General features: G+C 33.4%; 4 protein-coding genes across 5 annotated transcripts; 2 read left to right on the forward strand and 2 right to left on the reverse strand.

The window, feature by feature from the left end:
• Window positions 1-144: 144 nt before the first annotated feature.
• LOC128187877 (membrane frizzled-related protein-like) lies at window positions 145-7,947 on the reverse strand. 2 transcript variants are annotated; one of them, XM_052858526.1, is made up of 5 exons: window positions 7,790-7,947; window positions 7,499-7,708; window positions 6,821-6,979; window positions 6,565-6,702; window positions 145-336 (listed from the first exon to the last, which is right to left on the reverse strand). In XM_052858526.1, exons 1-5 carry the CDS (start codon window positions 7,869-7,871, stop codon window positions 185-187), a joined length of 741 nt encoding a protein of 246 aa, XP_052714486.1. In that variant the 5' UTR covers window positions 7,872-7,947; the 3' UTR covers window positions 145-184. The 2 variants fall into 2 exon arrangements, with proteins under 2 accessions (XP_052714486.1, XP_052714485.1); XM_052858525.1 differs by lacking the exon at window positions 145-336 and adding an exon at window positions 6,278-6,447.
• On the forward strand, window positions 2,380-5,762 carry LOC128187880 (uncharacterized). Its single transcript, XM_052858530.1, has 6 exons — window positions 2,380-2,507; window positions 3,329-3,381; window positions 3,986-4,267; window positions 4,692-4,821; window positions 4,937-4,962; window positions 5,124-5,762. The coding sequence occupies exons 1-6, from the start codon at window positions 2,407-2,409 to the stop codon at window positions 5,426-5,428; spliced, it is 897 nt and encodes a 298-aa protein (XP_052714490.1). The 5' UTR covers window positions 2,380-2,406; the 3' UTR covers window positions 5,429-5,762.
• A 1,388-nt stretch (window positions 7,948-9,335) lies between the features above and the next one.
• LOC128189589 (uncharacterized) lies at window positions 9,336-12,546 on the forward strand. The gene is made up of 7 exons (XM_052861249.1): window positions 9,336-9,556; window positions 9,673-10,155; window positions 10,410-10,574; window positions 10,946-11,197; window positions 11,490-11,594; window positions 11,693-11,779; window positions 12,202-12,546. The coding sequence occupies exons 1-7, from the start codon at window positions 9,445-9,447 to the stop codon at window positions 12,432-12,434; spliced, it is 1,437 nt and encodes a 478-aa protein (XP_052717209.1). The 5' UTR covers window positions 9,336-9,444; the 3' UTR covers window positions 12,435-12,546.
• A 1,518-nt stretch (window positions 12,547-14,064) lies between these two features.
• LOC128190032 (neuropilin and tolloid-like protein 1) lies at window positions 14,065-17,186 on the reverse strand. Its single transcript, XM_052861901.1, has 5 exons — window positions 17,027-17,186; window positions 16,022-16,175; window positions 15,552-15,775; window positions 15,123-15,236; window positions 14,065-14,904 (listed from the first exon to the last, which is right to left on the reverse strand). Exons 1-5 carry the CDS (start codon window positions 17,106-17,108, stop codon window positions 14,489-14,491), a joined length of 990 nt encoding a protein of 329 aa, XP_052717861.1. The 5' UTR covers window positions 17,109-17,186; the 3' UTR covers window positions 14,065-14,488.
• Window positions 17,187-17,236: the final 50 nt, after the last annotated feature.

The following is a 17,236-nucleotide window of genomic DNA, read 5'->3' on the forward strand; positions in this document are numbered from 1 at the left end:
ATTAAATTTATACCACTGGCAATAAACTGACGCTTTTGAACATTTAGAGTGAAATGTATGATTTCCCGTGATTGTCTTTAATTGGCGATACTTTGAAATAATAATTTGATGATATTTGTTATAAAAACAATATGTTCAACCCGTAATAAATAATGAACACAAATACAATTGAAATTTGTTGAATTTAATCTTTTAGTCTTTTATATCGTTTTTGTGGGGAGAAATAAATACAAGCTGTTACACATAAACATAGAATTAAGCCCATTCCAACAACTGTTCCCACAATGATTCCAACTCTAGCAAAAGTACTTAGATCTGTCCATTTGGCGAGTATTCCTAAAAATAAAAACTCGATGTTTACTCTCTTTGATATTAGCTACACGTGTTGGATTTCATGAGCTCGTCTATTAAAATATTTTTATTAGGGTCAAAATGAACATCTGTGCATGCTAACCTTCACAACCAGCATATTGCGCAGACTCGTCCGAGTTATCTTGACAGTTGACTTCCTGGTCACATTTTAGCTTTTTGTCGATGCAGATATCATCAAGACATTAAAACTCGTTTTCTGAACAAATCGTGGAGTCTGGTTCTGCAAAATTATTAAAATCTAAAATTTAAATCATATCTCTTGGTTGAAATCCAACTATAATTAGCTTTTCTCTCATTTTCTGTTCAACTCTGATAAATGATAATAAACATCATATTCTCTTGACAGCTTACATCCGCAACTGTACAAGTCAATACTAGTTTCAAACACCCATGACTATACCTGCACGCTAATGTTTAAGTCGGACTATCAGAGCAAGGTGTCGGGATTGTTACAACTTATGTTTATATTCATAAATAGTCCAAAATTCCGAAAGGTCTGACTTTTCACTGCGTAGACTCTGCATTTATTTGCGTTTCTTGAGTGCGCCAACAGAGCTCTAGTGGCGCTGCCATAGACCTTACTGTGCTTCCAAGGAATCACATTTCTACTTCGTTTCTACTGCATGTTTATTAAAAGGCTTAGCCATGGCCCGTTTTTTGAGCATGCTTAAAGTAAGCGCCATCAATTGCGCTGTATGCGACCCTATTGCGACAAATGATAATACCGCTGCGTTTTCGCGCCGCTTTAGAAGATTCTAGTGCGTGCACCTCGGCGTTTTGCATTTTTCATGAACGCAGTAGGATGCAACCCTTGTATGGCAGGAGGATTATATTTATTTAATAGTTTTATTTGGGTTTTTATTACATGTTTTTTTTTTTTGGTGTGGAGGTGTATGACGTCGGTTAGTCAGTATCTTATGAAACAAAACCCCAAAAGTAAATGACAAAGATTTAATAGTGAAATTTTCAGGAGAGCATGTTAAGTAATGAAAGAAAGTAATTTTTTGTTAGTTTTTTAAATAACGAAATACGTTGTAAGCGAAACAAACATTTAAGCAAAACTAGATGAAGAGACATTACAACAACAGTTACTCTTACGGTGAAAATCATGTTTCAGTGATCATGGAGTTATAAACGGCAATTGCTCTGCTAGTACATTCCATGATGCACATTAGCGTTATTATGATAAACATGTTAACAGTTTCAGGGTATAACATAAAAAATATCATTTTCAAAGTAGCACATCAAATATAAATGTGCATGTGTATTAACTTAACATTCAATTCCGTGTTAGAAGGATAAAAAATTAACCGTTAACAATGCATGTTAACAGGCATCAATATTCACGATAAATGTTAAAATAATATATAATGTCCATCAATATGAAGGAAAACCCCATTGTTATTGATTATGAAGCATAACACTTTTGTCGCTAATTGATTTTTATGTTTGGATTCTAAATTACACAATATAATCCAATTTTTAAAAATATGTTTTAAGATATATTTAACATTTTTGTTTTTTGATTTTGGTACATTCAACATATTTGGAAAAATGGATTGGAATGCATTAATATTTGTTCATATAAAATGCCTCATATCAAACAATCATTAATTCTTGCTGTAATCAGAAACGAAAAAATATCTTTATTCACAAATATGTTTTTAAATGCTACTGGCCCAAGATACCATGTTTCTAAAAGGCAATGAGATTGTATATTTCCTTGAAAACATGGTAAAAGTATAACTCGAAATTATTGACTTATAACTTCTAAATTGATATAACATAATTATGATATTCATGGTTCAAACATTTCTAAATTGTAATCTCGAATGATCATGAAGACCAATTTGAATCTTGTAAAGACTTCAATGTGTACGTTTCATGAATATTTGAACATGGAACTGAATTTCCTGTTCAGTTTCAAAATTATCAAAAACGGCTATTATGATTAGGAAGTTGATGGATATGTAGAATGCGTAATTAATACTGTTAACATAATTTTGATATAGCTTGTGTGGTATTTTCATCGGCATGGATATTGCAATCTTTTGTTTGTTAATGTTGGTTGTAGTCTCACCTAACTGCACTCTTGAAGGAGATAATATTTGTTTAAAGAGTGAGAAAAATGAAAGGTAAAGTCTAGTTTTCTAAATATTAACTGCAGATAATTTAAATTATTGTTATACATAGAGTGAACTCGTAGTCTTTTATATTATATTCATACTGATCTTCCGTTTCTATCTAGACCTTTAAGGGCTTGATCTCAGACACCATTATATAATTATTATAATAAAATTCCATCAAATGTTTATCATGCAAATAGTTATTTTTCTTTGGGATACATGGTGTTAATAAAAATAATGACCCAGTTTTACTAAACACTCATAAGAATTCATAAATAAAATCAAAATAATGTTCACGATCGTGTGAAGATTGCTTTTCATATTTACATTTCGATTTGACTACTTACATATTCTACAGATGTTTATGCTACCCTTTTTAGGATGGGGGTTCTTTCAATAACGATTACTTTACTTTCCAAAAGTTTCAAAACTGTACTAGTTCATGATCAAATATTTGCTCATTTTAACTTAAACAGATGATGAGGAAGAGAAGAAGAGAAGGAGGAGTATGATGATGATTATCAATATTATCATAATAATATCACTACTTAATTTTATTTGGAAAATACAACATTACACGTTGAAAAGTTATTAATACGTTATACATACAATAGAACAATGCTCAAAATGATAAACTGAGATACTGTACTTTTGGAATGCGTAAATTCTATTACAATGCCAGTCCTTAATCTGCAGAAGAGTAGATGCAGGCATATTTCTAAATATTCTAGTTGGAAAGATCAATCTTCTTTTTAATTTTAGCAGCATTTACATTGATTCTGAATGTGTTGGGTTTTTTTTTTTATTTTTATTCATTTCTTTATCAAAAGTGGAGAACTGGGATGCTGTAAGGACTATGAAGAAAAGAATAATAAGTGTGTAGGTAGGTACGTGTATTAGATAGAATGATAAAAGTCTAGAATATTTTTTGATATCGAATTATCCCTTGTCTTGCATTCAAAATGTATCAATAATATATTCCTCTGTAAACTGGTAATACAATATTTTAAAGATTATTATATAACACAACTGTTTGACTTTTAGTTTTGGAGAGGGTTTACATAGGCTTTGCCTGTTACCCAATCCATTTGATTTCTCAATAAATTATGTTTAAATTAGATAGAATGTTAGAATGGTACCTTTAAAGCAATATATTTTGCCATAAACTTGCCTAAGTAATGCTTAATTTATATTATGAAGTGTAAATGCTGTTTTTTTTTTTAGCAAGGTATATTTCAGAGACTATCTCTTTAACTATAGATATTGTCTAAAATAACAGCGTAATAATTTACAAATTTTAATTAAAACATAATAACAGAGGGAATCATCATACGAACATTTTGCTGTAAAATACAAATTCTAAACAATACAAATTAATTACATATCTTAATGGGTACGGTGATATTTAAAATGACAACGTTTATCATATCCAAAACAATTAATTCATTATTTCATAGCAGTCACTGCTAAAATATTAATGTTTTCAGAATGCAGTCCCGGCTTTTTGGGATTTAACTGTACTGACAGGTGTCCGAAGAATCATTATGGAAAAAGATGCTTGACAAAATGTAGCTGTAACGAAACGCAGATTTGTCATCCCGTGTGTGGATGCTTGCAAAGATTGGACTTGGATAAATTAAATATGACAAAGAATGGTACTAGCAACTTTTTAGAGAACGTTACGTCTTCGCCTTTTGCAGAGGAATGTTCTACTACAACAGATGTGTTATCCACAAGCACAGGTCTATCTACTGCTATCTTCCTTTTTAGTCGTAAGCATCATATGCCCCCTTAATTACTGTTGATCTCCCAGGAATGACTGTTAGAATTTCTTTTTCTAAAAAAAAAACAACTTGTTTTATTGCCACTCACACAAATTTGAGATAGAGAATTGGATCTTGTGTTTGTCGTTAAAAATATCTCATATTTGTACTTACTGACATCTGCTATATCTTTGTGCCTAGTTCGTCTGTTGGATTTTAAATAACAATAGATAAACCGATATCTGATTTATGTTCATTTTTTGTTTCGTATGGCGCTCGGTTTTATGAAAATCAGAGCGGAAGTTTTCTGAACAATGATTTGGATCAGTCTAACATTTTAATATATATACGGTAGGTGTGAATAAAAAAAAGAATAAAAAATCACATTTTATCATAAATTCAAATGATAATTTTCTAAATGTATTTACAGATACTACAAGGGATTCACAGTCTGCTATCGGAATACCTTCCCTGAAATCAAATTCTAGAATAGCATTTCTTATTGGAGCAGCAAGTGTCACTGGTGTATGTATTGTATTCGGAATAGGACTGTTATATCGGTAATTAGGTTTTTTAAAATATAGATTTATATTCGTGCTGTATTTGACTTATGGAATATTAACGTGCATAATGTCGGTATCAGTCTGAGCATCAAATATATTTCGCCTTTTTTAGGTTGCACTTGGGGAGAAATAAAGCAGGTTGTGAATCATGATATTAATTTTATCTCCTCTCTTGCTCATGACACATTTATTTATAAAATAATTAATTAAAATGTAACGTTAAACACACTGAACCACAAAGTAATTAAAACATAAGATAAGATAAAATAATTTTAACAAGTATTTTAAAATTTTAACAGAATGCCGCGTTCACCACAATATGGTGTACGATTTAGGAGATATACCAAGGATTCGGGAAAACCCAAGTGTACACGAAGAGCCAGCAGAGCCTCTGTATGGTGAATGTAGTTACGAGGATACCTGCTACAGTACATTGGTACTAAGAGTGAACAAGGAATCTGGTCGGGAACCGAATACATCAAGACAGCCAGTCTTTACAGATGATGACAATATATATGAGTTTGCACAGCGTTATACACCTCATAGCGATGAAGGACAGCCACTAAACGTGTATATTACTGATCTGATTGAAGCAACTGAATAACTGAAAACTTTGATTTAATCATTTGATGATCGTGTAAGCTTCAAGTTATATGTCAAACAGCTTAACGGCTGGCCGGTTGTGTTCGCATTAACAAAGCTCCGATCGTCTATAAATCGTATTTGAGTGTTACTCTGACATCAAATGTTGATAAGTAAATAGGAAGATTTATAACTTATTTTTACTTAAAGCAAATAATTATGGATAGAGGGAACAAAGCATCAGTTTAACTATGATTCGAAGTTTATCTTACACAGTATCGTATTCAATTAGGGCGTAATGATACAGTTGTTCAAACGAAAAACGTTTTTATTTAATTCTATACCACTGTCAATAAACTGACGCTTTCGAATATTGAGAGTAAAATGTTTAATTATTTTTAATTGACGATTCTTTAAAGTTATAATTTGATGATATTTGTTATAAAAACAATATGTTCAACCAATACAAATATAAAAACCAAGTTCGCTGCATCCAGTATCTTTCTAAATATGGAAAGGACTTTATATAAGGACTTTACGTGGACATAAGTTGAAATATTCTTCGTAGAATTGATCATGAACACAATCAACGTATGACAGAGTTCAAACAGTGCACCAACTACTGGACCATCTAAACAAGGCAGAACTTACAGCTTACTTTCAGTGACAAACGATCCAGGCACACTAGCACAAAACGCACTACATAGTCGCACAACACACGGTGTTTTGGAATAATTGTTGTAATATAAAAAAGACACCTAATTAATAAAAAAAAATATCGTGAATCAACAAAATGTTTTTTCTTGAAGGAAAATTAGCTATAAATCAAGTTTGGCCTTCCGATTCTCTATTAAATGATGAACACAAATAAAACTGAAAGTAGCTGAATTTAATCTTTTAGTCTTTTATATCGTTTTTGTGGTGAGAAATAAATACAAGCTGTTACACATAAACATAGAATTACGCCTATTCCAACGACTGTTCCCACAATGATTCCAACTCTAGCGAAAGTACTTAGATCCGTCCATTTGGCGAGGATACCTAAAAATAAAAACTTGAAGTTTACTCTTTGAAATCAGCTACAGGTGTTGGATTTCATGAGCTCGTCTATTTAAATAAATTTTTATATTGTCAAAATGAACATCTGTGCATGCTGACCTTCACAACCAGCATATTGTGCAGACTCGTCCGAGTTATCTTGACAGTTGACTTCCTGGTCACATTTTAGCTTTTTGTCGATGCAGATATCATCAAGACATTGAAACTCGTTTTTTGAACAAATCTTGGAATCTGGTTCTGTAAAATTATTAAAATTCAAAATTTAAATCATAGCTCTTGGTTGAAATCCAGCTATAATTAGCTTTTTTATCTTCATTTTCTTTTCAACTCTGATGAATGATAATATTAGCCATACTTCTCTGGACCGTGGCGGTCAACTTAAATCCAGTACTGGTACTGACTACCATACTTTTGAACTTGAACGTCGCAATGTTGCCACTTGTAGTTATTGGCCGAGGAAGGAGTCGTCCACACAAACCCTTGTTGGGAGATAGCTCAGTATCTGTAGTATCTCCTTAAAAAATATACAGTGTTTTATTCTAGAATCTCATTATTTTAAATTAAGGAGGGGTCTTTTGTCATAACCAATCCCCATACAACGAAAAGAATTTTAGGGAAATGTTAGGCAGCGGTATAATAATTTCCATGTTAATGATGATATTATAGTAGATCATATAGAATGGATATTATAGCTATTATAATAGTACAATGTATGTCTAGTTTGTGTGGTATTGTAGTTCTGTGTTATAATTCTGTAGTATTGTGTTGTGTTGTGTTGTGTTGTATTTCTATGGCGTCATATGTCATAGAATACAATGACATATAAGCAAAAACTGGTATCAAAATCTACTCTTTGAGTCATGTTGAGTTGTAGTTCTGTGGTGTCATATGTCATGGAATACAATGACATATAATCAAAAACTGGTATCAAAACTTTACTTTTTGAGCCAACTTGGTATCAACATCCAACGGCTCTTATTTTGCTTGTTGTAAATAACAGCAAATTCAAAATCAAAATCATTGGTAGTTTTACCGTCATAGATTCTCAGTACATCGGTGCAGTATATCACTGACGGTCTTCCTACGTCGAAATAATGAAAGTTGAACCAGATGACGTGACCAGGGGGCGCTTCCACCGTGGTTTGACATCTCCATCCACTGGGGTAAAATACGTCCTCGGACAGGGCTATGTTTTGTACTGTTCTTATCTTTATTTTCTTATCGCAATAGTTCTCCATGTAAACTGTAACGTTATGAATTATTTAATGTAGAGAAAATTCAATGGGAATAAAACAATATTATGTTTGTGTACAAAAAGACGTACCTGTGTTATCGTTATGTGCCGTACAAGAGCTTAAGCTTACATACACAGCTGCTAATTCCAGTAGAAATTTGGCAAGAAACATTTTTGTTCAGATAAATGAAAAGTTGAAACGAACGGTGATCAAGGAGTCTCGTCGTAGATAATGGACTTCTCAAGTACTCACACACAGGTAAAACCTGAAACAGATGCTATGAGATAAAAATTGTATTGCTTTAAGAGAGAATGATCAAAATTAAGAGAAAACTGGATGTGTGCAAAGTATAAAGACACAAACCACACCCCTTTATCTACCCCCCCCCCCCCCCATACGCACCCCTTTTGAGCTTTTTAACAAGTTAAGTTAAATTCAGAGGAATTAGTTTTACAGTGTAACTATGAGAGTTTAATAATCAACGAAACGAATACAAAATGAGTTTTATTACTGAATTTATAAAAAGAGTGTTGACAATGATTGAATTTTAAATAGAGTTTAAGGAAGACTTCTGTGAATTGAATGTTTGACATATTGAAATCGTAGACAAAAGGGTGACCGAAAAGTCAACATTTTACACGGTCATATAGGAATGGCCTCCAAATGTTTCATATGTAGAACATGTCGTCGCATCTTCGCACTTCCGCTCCTTCGCCGTCGCACTCTCGCACTTTCGCCCTCGCAACTTTGCACTCTCGCATCTTCGACCTAAAGGCGAAAGTGCGAAGGTCGAAGTGGCCCCATCGGAACACCATAATTTTTCGAATCGTCAATATACAGTTGCGATGGAGCGATAGTAGTATCGCTCCTTTGGCTTCGCAACTTCGCCCTTTCGCCTTCGCATCTTCGCGCTTGGTTGTCGCATCTTCGCTCCTTCGCCGTCGCACCTTCGCACTTTCGCCCTCGCAACTTCGCACTCTCGCACCTCGACCTAAAGGCGAAAGTTCGAAGTGGCCCCATCGGAATACCATAAAAAATAGATCATATCATTAAGTATATTAGTGTTTCTCCAAGAAGAAATCTTTGTTCAAGCATCATATTAGCAACACAACTTTACTTTACTGGTAATCATTTGGATTGAATCAATGTATGGTGACTTCTAACATCTGTTCGTGCTATTGAGAGAAAAAAATGCATCTTAAAATTCCCGAATCGGCAGATACATGTGCCTTGGCAATAAGAGAAAGCGCCGACTTTCAGACTAAGTACATGTGCATTTATTCCCTATTTCAGATGTAAAACCAATAGGTAGAGGATTAGGGTAAATATTAAAGCCATTGTGCCTAAATATTTTATCTCTACGGTGGCAGCCTCAGTTACATCCATCATTAGCATTTTATTGTGTGTAGCAAAGAGGGCATTTCATGTGACACATAAAACTATCCAAAGCGAGGGTTTAAACTTTTGGAGTTCGTAAATAACTTATTGCAAAAAAAAAATTAATTGTAAATCGCGTATTATCAATATAAGCCGCAAATAAAAGGATTTTATCGACCCATTTTTGTTGATTTATTCTAATCCTCTCCATGGCAGCAACGAAAACCTTGGAACACTTCTTTCAAACGTATACGTGTCTACTGTATGTAACCTGTGCACAAATAATGAGAGTCAGATTTAAACTGGGGACCTCTATGTTTGAATTAAGAAACTCTCCAAGTGTTAGGGTCTGCTAAATTCACATTCTATGAAAACTTGGGTTTTTTTAAATTATAAAATGAGATTCGAGTTGCGCGCTGCATTGCTTGTGGTTTTCGACACACTACTTTTGGGATTCGTTCGATGTGGAAATATCCGGTGTAAGTAATTTCATTCTATAATTCATTTTTTTTTAAATCATATCTATAGTTATTTCATTTATTTCGGTTGTGACGTTGTAAGTACAGTTCAGCTTTACATTATGATTTATTTAAAGATTTTGTGACTGAGATTTGTGGACAGGAAATAGGTCCAGACTTCGGGACCTATCTTGAATTCGACAAGGACGGTATTATAGCAACGGATGGAAAATTTGCCCCACCAAATATTATTGGTAAAGAATTCAAATGCACAGTTACAATTCGAGGAATGCCGTCTTCCGGCGCAAAACGATACATGTCTGTATATTGGCGAAATTTCATATTTAAAGCACCGGAAGTCGACAATATTGCGAAAGATCCGGAGACGTGTGGTAAGGCGTATGTTACTTTATACAAAGGCAAGGGAACTAATGTTGCAGAGAAAGAAACGTTCTGTGGATTAAATGCTTTACCCACACACATTGAATGGGAGGGGGAGTATGCGACCTTGTTTTTCTACGTGGACTACCGATCCCCGTCATCCCCGGATCCGGATGATCCCTCTAAATTCCTGTATTCTGAAATCTTTTTACGACTTGATATTACCTCATTTGACTTTGGTAAGTTATTGTCCCTTATTAATTTTCAATCTTAAGTTTAAAATTATTACATGACAAATGTAATAAATGTTTTAACTGTTTATCGAAAATGACACTTGTTATTGAAAAAAAAATTTAACTTTAAATTTAAAATTTAGTCAAATTTAATGACAAACACATATTAGAGTCTACGAAAAAGCCGCATTAAAATCTAATGAGATTCCATGCCACTGTATATGTTGAAGTAATTTTAGTGATCTGAAATCTTTGTGTAGGGTGTGCGGATACCAAGGAAGGGGTGGTCATGATGTGCAATAACAGCAAGCGGTGTCTGGACGACTCATTACGCTGTGATTTCTGGTTTTCCCGAAACTGTCAATCGGAGTCTTATCCCAGGGATAACTCGGATACGAGTAGATGGCCCCCGGGAAACTGCTTCAGTATATATATGCACTTATATACATGTATTCATTTGTTTTCAATCAATCATCGATGATTAAACATTTCTATACGAGAAGAGTAATAAATGTACGACTTTTACGTTTGTATATAGCCTAAGGAAATTGTACAAAAATGAAATAATACATGTACATAAAGATTTTTTATTAAACTAAAATTGACCGATGTGCAGTATGATAATTTTGCAATTATCCATTTATATGGGCATTTTACAGATAAACAGATATATAAAAATTATAATAACATAATATTGGGATTTTTTGGTAAATTTTATTAGTTTTGGCGAGAAATTCATCAAATATTATTTGTGAATTCATATTTGAAAATAATGAGTACATGTCTTTCTTTACAGAGATAGTTCAAACAACAACTACCGAGCCCCTCCCCACCACTCCCCCTCCTGAGCCTGACTTCACTCCCTTGATTGTTGTCGTAGGACTGGCGGCTGCCCTTGCCTTCTTTTTCTGGTGTTTCTGGAGGCCTGGCTACCTAATATGGCGACTCGGTCGACTGCGCAACCATCCCTGCGTGAGAGCATGTGGGGCGTGCATTCCGTGCTCAGTAATGTGCGTCAGATGTTGCAGTTGCAGCAGCTGCTGTATAGGTGAAAATCAGTGCACTTACAATTCACAAGAATACCGGCATAGAAATAAGCACAATTTGTCATAAGATCACAATGACTAAGATCATTTGTTGTGAAGATATGATGACTGTGCAGTTTTCCTTTTTTCAAACAAAGTATAATTACGATAGCATTAAATACTTATCCATATTTTATCATACTGATAAAAGACATTTATTCCCCAAAGATTTTTAACTTATCTAGGTGAAACTGTTAATAATTGTTGTTTAAAATGACCATTTATTGATCATATACATTCTGTTTATTGTGTAAGGTGAATATGAACAGAGTCCTACGGGGCCTGCAGCCTTTAGAGCCCTTCAGGTGCAGGAGATCGAATCTCACAACTCTTCTGTAAAAGAGAACAGTCAGCTTATCGGTAAATTAAAATATTTAGCTTTCATCGATTTAATATAAAAATCTCCCAAAATGTAGCTATCGTAATTAGCATTTTTAATATTCATTCACAACATCCAGGAGGAAGTTCCCACTCTGGTAAGTCTGGGAAGGATGCAGGACGTATTTTGCCATGCTTTCCAAGGACTTCCGTGCCGGAAAAGCAAGGTACAATCAGGTGTATAATCTAACCAGAGAATGTTTGGAAATGGTATGCAATTTGAAAAAAAAAAAATTTACAAAAGCTTCCGTGAATAACAATACAGCTGTTGATTCAATTCCAACAATATTGATTTAGAGTCGGTATATATTGGTTCTAAGTTGAAGTATTTGAATTATTTAAAAACACTCACACGTTCTAAACTGATTGCATTTCATTCATTTCATTCAAATAGTTGTTATATATAAAATACATAATATTACATCGGTAATTATTTTAAACCAGATTTTGTTAATGATGTTAAGATTGTCAAAGAATGTATGAAAACTGTTTAATTGTCAAAGACTTGCAAAGTTTGGACAATATTTTGGTTAACGATGTTAAAATTGTAAAATTCAATTCAATATTAAAGCAGTATTTTCTGTTGCAGTGGGCAAAGTAAGATTGAGACAGGCCACGGTTTGTCCTTTACAAACGTCAACAGCGGAACCGGACCAAGGAAACGGGGAACAGGGCGGCTCTGGAACAGAGCCCGGAACAGGAAGTACTGAAACCAACACAGAGAACCCAAAAATGGGCGTGTCTGCAGGCAACATCAACTTCGTCAATGATTGGGTAAAAATGTTAACTGGTGATGGATGCCATCTTAGAGAGCATCGATGAGACTTTGTACAGTATCCGTCACCTAAACATAGCTGATTTAAGTGACCAACATTTGTATTAAATTCTAATATATCGTCCTTGACCTTACATATAATAACAGTTATCATAAAGATTCAATGCCTTGTTGTATCTGTTATAAAAATCGTCCGTTTCTGTTTTGACTTTTATATAAAAAAAAAATTATATGTTATCTATGTATCATTTGGAATTTTAAAAAAAAATATCTTCCTGGCTTTTGCATAGTTTCATCTAAACGTCATTGACATTTGTATGATTATCTATAAGCGTTCTTGACTTTCATGGATTTAATCTAACAGATATCATATTTTCTGGCTCCATCTATGTGACAAATTAGATTTTATAATTTTTTTTTAAATTTATGTGATAAAACATAAATTTCGGATAATATTTGCGGTATCCAAATTTTTATCGTATTGCATATGCACATAATTTTATAGTTCTTTCCTTATCATTTATCTACTAGTATTAAGTACCACTCAGCTTGCCGATCAAATAGCTAGTTATAACCAATGAAAATTATTTAGTTTTAATTGTTAACCTCCGTCAACGAACGATATTCGAATCTGATTTAACAAGTTTCAGCCACTTTCGATACGTGTGTTAGTTTTGTTCGGTACAAATTCATTGAAGACCCGGCACAGGTGAATTAAACTCTGTCGATTGATTTACCGAAAGTATTTCCGTGGGAACATAGAACGTGCGAGTACTTATGGTGTACTTATATCACTTAGGAATGGCTCTTCCTCCATCAGAATTTTATAATTCATTTCCGTATTTAATGCCAATCATTCATTCAAACTACAACCAAACTTTTCAAACAAATTATTTGTTTTTATTTTGAATTAAAGAGCATAGACAAATTAGATCATTTTTTTTAGGGGGGGGGGGTCTATCAAAGAAACTTATCTCAGTAAATTTAATATGATTTTAGCATGTCTTGAGTGAAACTTTTAAAAAAGAATCACTCCTACAAATATTTCAACTTCAAAGGAGTTATTTGTCTATTAATATTATCTAGGAAACAATATACGGAAATCGAAATGTTTTGTTTTATCATCCCTTAAAATGGAGAATCAAACATTTTTATTAGGAAACTTTGAAATATTTTGTTAATTGTTTTTTCCTTTCATTTTAAATTTCACTTCAATGCATTCTTTAAATATCGTGATTAAACATACATGTAATAGCAAAGTCAAGCTATTTTACTAAGGTGCGCGTTGCCAAATGACGCAAACAAATTTAGTTTAATATTAGGCTATCGACACATCGTCTACATTTCTGACAACAGGTGGGTTTTCTCTTCATTCGTACATATACCGATCTACCTACGGGAACAAATCATTTGACATTAAAATTGGATTGTTCAAGTTCATATTGTCGCTCACAGCTAGTGTAGTGTTTTGTACTTTGTACAGAATGCACCTGTAAAAAGTGAGGCAGGTGTTAAAGCATTTGAAACGCAAGCACCTGGCGTTTTAAACTTTTTCCCTTTATATATACAAATATTCTTACAATAATTAGATTGTATCATAAGAATTATAAGGAAAATCATAATTCCTGTACATGTGATTTGGAAAAAAAAGAAGAAAAATGCAACTCAAAATACATGTACATTATATAAAATTTTATTGCATCATTGTTTTCGCCAGCGAAATACATGGTACAGTGATAAAATGTTATCATTACATGGTACATGCTTTATCTATGTTAAAATTTAATTGAAAATTTAATCATCTTGCACCTTAAATAGTCAGCATACGTACAGATTAAAAACTGAACATAGCCATGCATTACTAGTATCTAATGATACCCACACATTCACCTCGAATATACAGAATGAATACATTTAATAAACATTTCGCAATCTTCATACTTAAATATATAGATTGTGACTGAAAATATGTCTCAAATTTCAATAAAAATATGATGATCCAACGAGTAACCATGCTAAATAACTGTATAATCGTGACACTAACAATTATATCTTTTATATTAGAAAAGGAGAAGAGGGTTATAACTCAATCTAAATGTATTTAACAATTGCTAGCTCCTGCATTTACATTCATATTTATTTTCCCTGATTTTGCCCCCGGAACTTGTAAGTGATTTTTCTTGGAAGCGGAAGAAGAAGGCGTCGTGGGTCGTGATCCGATGTCAAGGTCCTCATCCGTCTCAAAATCGTTAGACATGCGCGAAGGCGGCCCGGAAGCGACGTTTGTGTAGGCGTAAGATTGGTAACCTTTTTTGTAATATTTCTTGGTTACAGGATAATTTCGTAATGTACTTGTGTAATGTTCCTTGGGTATGGGTTCGTTCAAAAATCGTTTCCATTTGTAGTGCCTGTAGACTAAGACTCCAATGATGACTCCGATCACAACAAGGGAACCGAGACCGAATGCCAGACCGTAAATGAGGGCAGAGTTGTCGTCAACGATCCCAAGTTCTTCCGCTACAAAATAATCAATCAATCAATCAATCAATTAAGTTTATCAATCAATCAATCAATTAAATTTACCAGCAAAAAACGCAGACAGAACAGGATATTTTGAAAATGAAGTTTTGCTTTATATTAGTTTTGTTGATCACCAAATAAAGAAAATTAGACTACTTTTGCTTTGACGTGATTGTAATGTAAATATGAAAACTATGATATGTAATTTTATATACCTGTACAAGCAGTTTCATCTGATTCGTCCCCACATTGATTAAAACTGTCACATCGCAGAGATTTGTCAATGCACAATCCATTACTACAGCTGAAGTAATCAGTGGCACATGGCGCTATACGTACAGAAAAAACCAAGATGCATTACTATTAACTTATCAAAAAAATAATTAAATATAATCCTCAAAAATAAAAACAAAGAGGGGTGTTGTAGAGAGTTCAATGGGATAAATAATCTAAAATTGTCAAAATAAACCTTTGCAAAAAAACAAACAAAAAACGAACAAACAAAAACCAGACAAAACTCACTTATTAACTTAAATTTTCATACCTTATAGTCGTGTTACCAATACATCTCAGTTACATTGTATGTTACATCATTAAAAATCTACATCTTCGTGATTTTGAAAAGAAAATAATTAATGTCTTACCATTTGTGAAGGCTGCAAAAATGATGTCGAAGCCCCTGTAGCGGGCGCTATCGTCGGTGACGAATTCTAAGGTCATTGACGTGGAGCTGGAACTGACGTTATGGGGACCAGACCTATCGCAGTAGGGCTGGGGGTTGATCTTTGGAGATCCAGTGGAGGCACCGTCGTAGAAATTGACGTAGTCCACGCATGCTCCGGTTCTTTGTTCTTCCAATTCAAATCTCCTACAGAGAGCGGTGAATGGTGAAAGCATTGCATTAAAATGGATTTCGATAAAGATCGGTTATTTTGCTATATTATTAGTGTATGCAATATTTTCCACAACATCCCCCCTCCCAAAAAATTATAAGATATTAAATAGAAATCGTTTTTGTTTAAATAAGATGATCGCTAAAGTAAACAATTTCAACAAAAGCAAACACACATTAAATTAAAAACGAAAAGAAGAATTAAGTAATTTTTTTAGTTACCTGGGTACGGCAAGCACTTGATGACCAGATGGCGCTGTGATCGTGATGTTGCAATTAACATTGTTGCTGTAGGTGAGAGCGGTACTAGATTGTACCCGCATGCTGGTGGTGAATGTAGATGATAGAGCGGAACTGCATGTCGATGGAAGATACACTTAACAATAGAAAAAGGGAGGATCAATAAACGTGTTTTAATAAACAAATGAATATCTTTAATGAATTGTTTAACTTAACATGTGGATTTGTCGAAGTATCTGACGTTTTCCTGGCCTTTTTAACGATTCTGTTATTTTACATGCCAAGAAAACATGTAAAATATCAAAATCATTTTAAAAATGCCAGGAAAAGACATATATTTTGGACTACATGTGGATTTCAATTACATGTATATGTGGTTTAAATTGTTTGTCTGTTTGTTTATTTGTTTTTGTTTTGGTCACTTTATATAGATACTCCTCTCAAAACATTTTCAAAATCGTGTTTGTGAAACTAGGTAAAAGAGAGGTAATGCATCATAGAACATTGTTTGCAGTTAGCATCGTTTTATTAATGTCAAACTAGGCTATAATATTAAAATTAATTACGATTAATTTCCGATTTATTCTTTGCTTTTGCAATTCGTAATTCGGTGATTTTTTTTCTTTTATAACGTGATATGATTTGTATCATTAAAAATACCACTGATGATAAATGTGAATTTTTTACCTTACATTGTATACAGAGAATAAAATCATAGATGTTTAATCTTTTAAGATTTTATTACTATCGATAATTTAAGGCATATCACTGAACATGACTCTTTGAGGGAAAACACAGTAAAAATACATGCAGTCCACATTTTTAGAACAATTAACTGGTTCAACATTAACTGATTAACCTAGGAGTATATAGGATTTCCTTGTGAAGTTAACAAAACTTATCAAATATTTATAGCATAATTATATTACATGAAAGTTATGTACATGTATAATATCAATGACCACATTATCATCGGGAGTAACGTACCGGCTTGTAATGCTGCCTTGGAATATGATATCAACAGTGTACATCCCAGTACAAAACACCACATAACACGCATTCCATGCATTTTTGAAACGACTTTGAAATTTAGTTATCCTCCATTTTGATTGTTTACAATTTTTTACATTCACCTTAGGATTCGCTTAGCAACAAGGTAAACAAATATTGAGGTATTTAATGGTCGCTCACAGTATC

The sequence above is a fragment of the Crassostrea angulata genome, chromosome 6 (genome assembly GCF_025612915.1).
Source record: "Crassostrea angulata isolate pt1a10 chromosome 6, ASM2561291v2, whole genome shotgun sequence".
Classification (NCBI taxonomy): domain Eukaryota; kingdom Metazoa; phylum Mollusca; class Bivalvia; order Ostreida; family Ostreidae; genus Magallana; species Magallana angulata.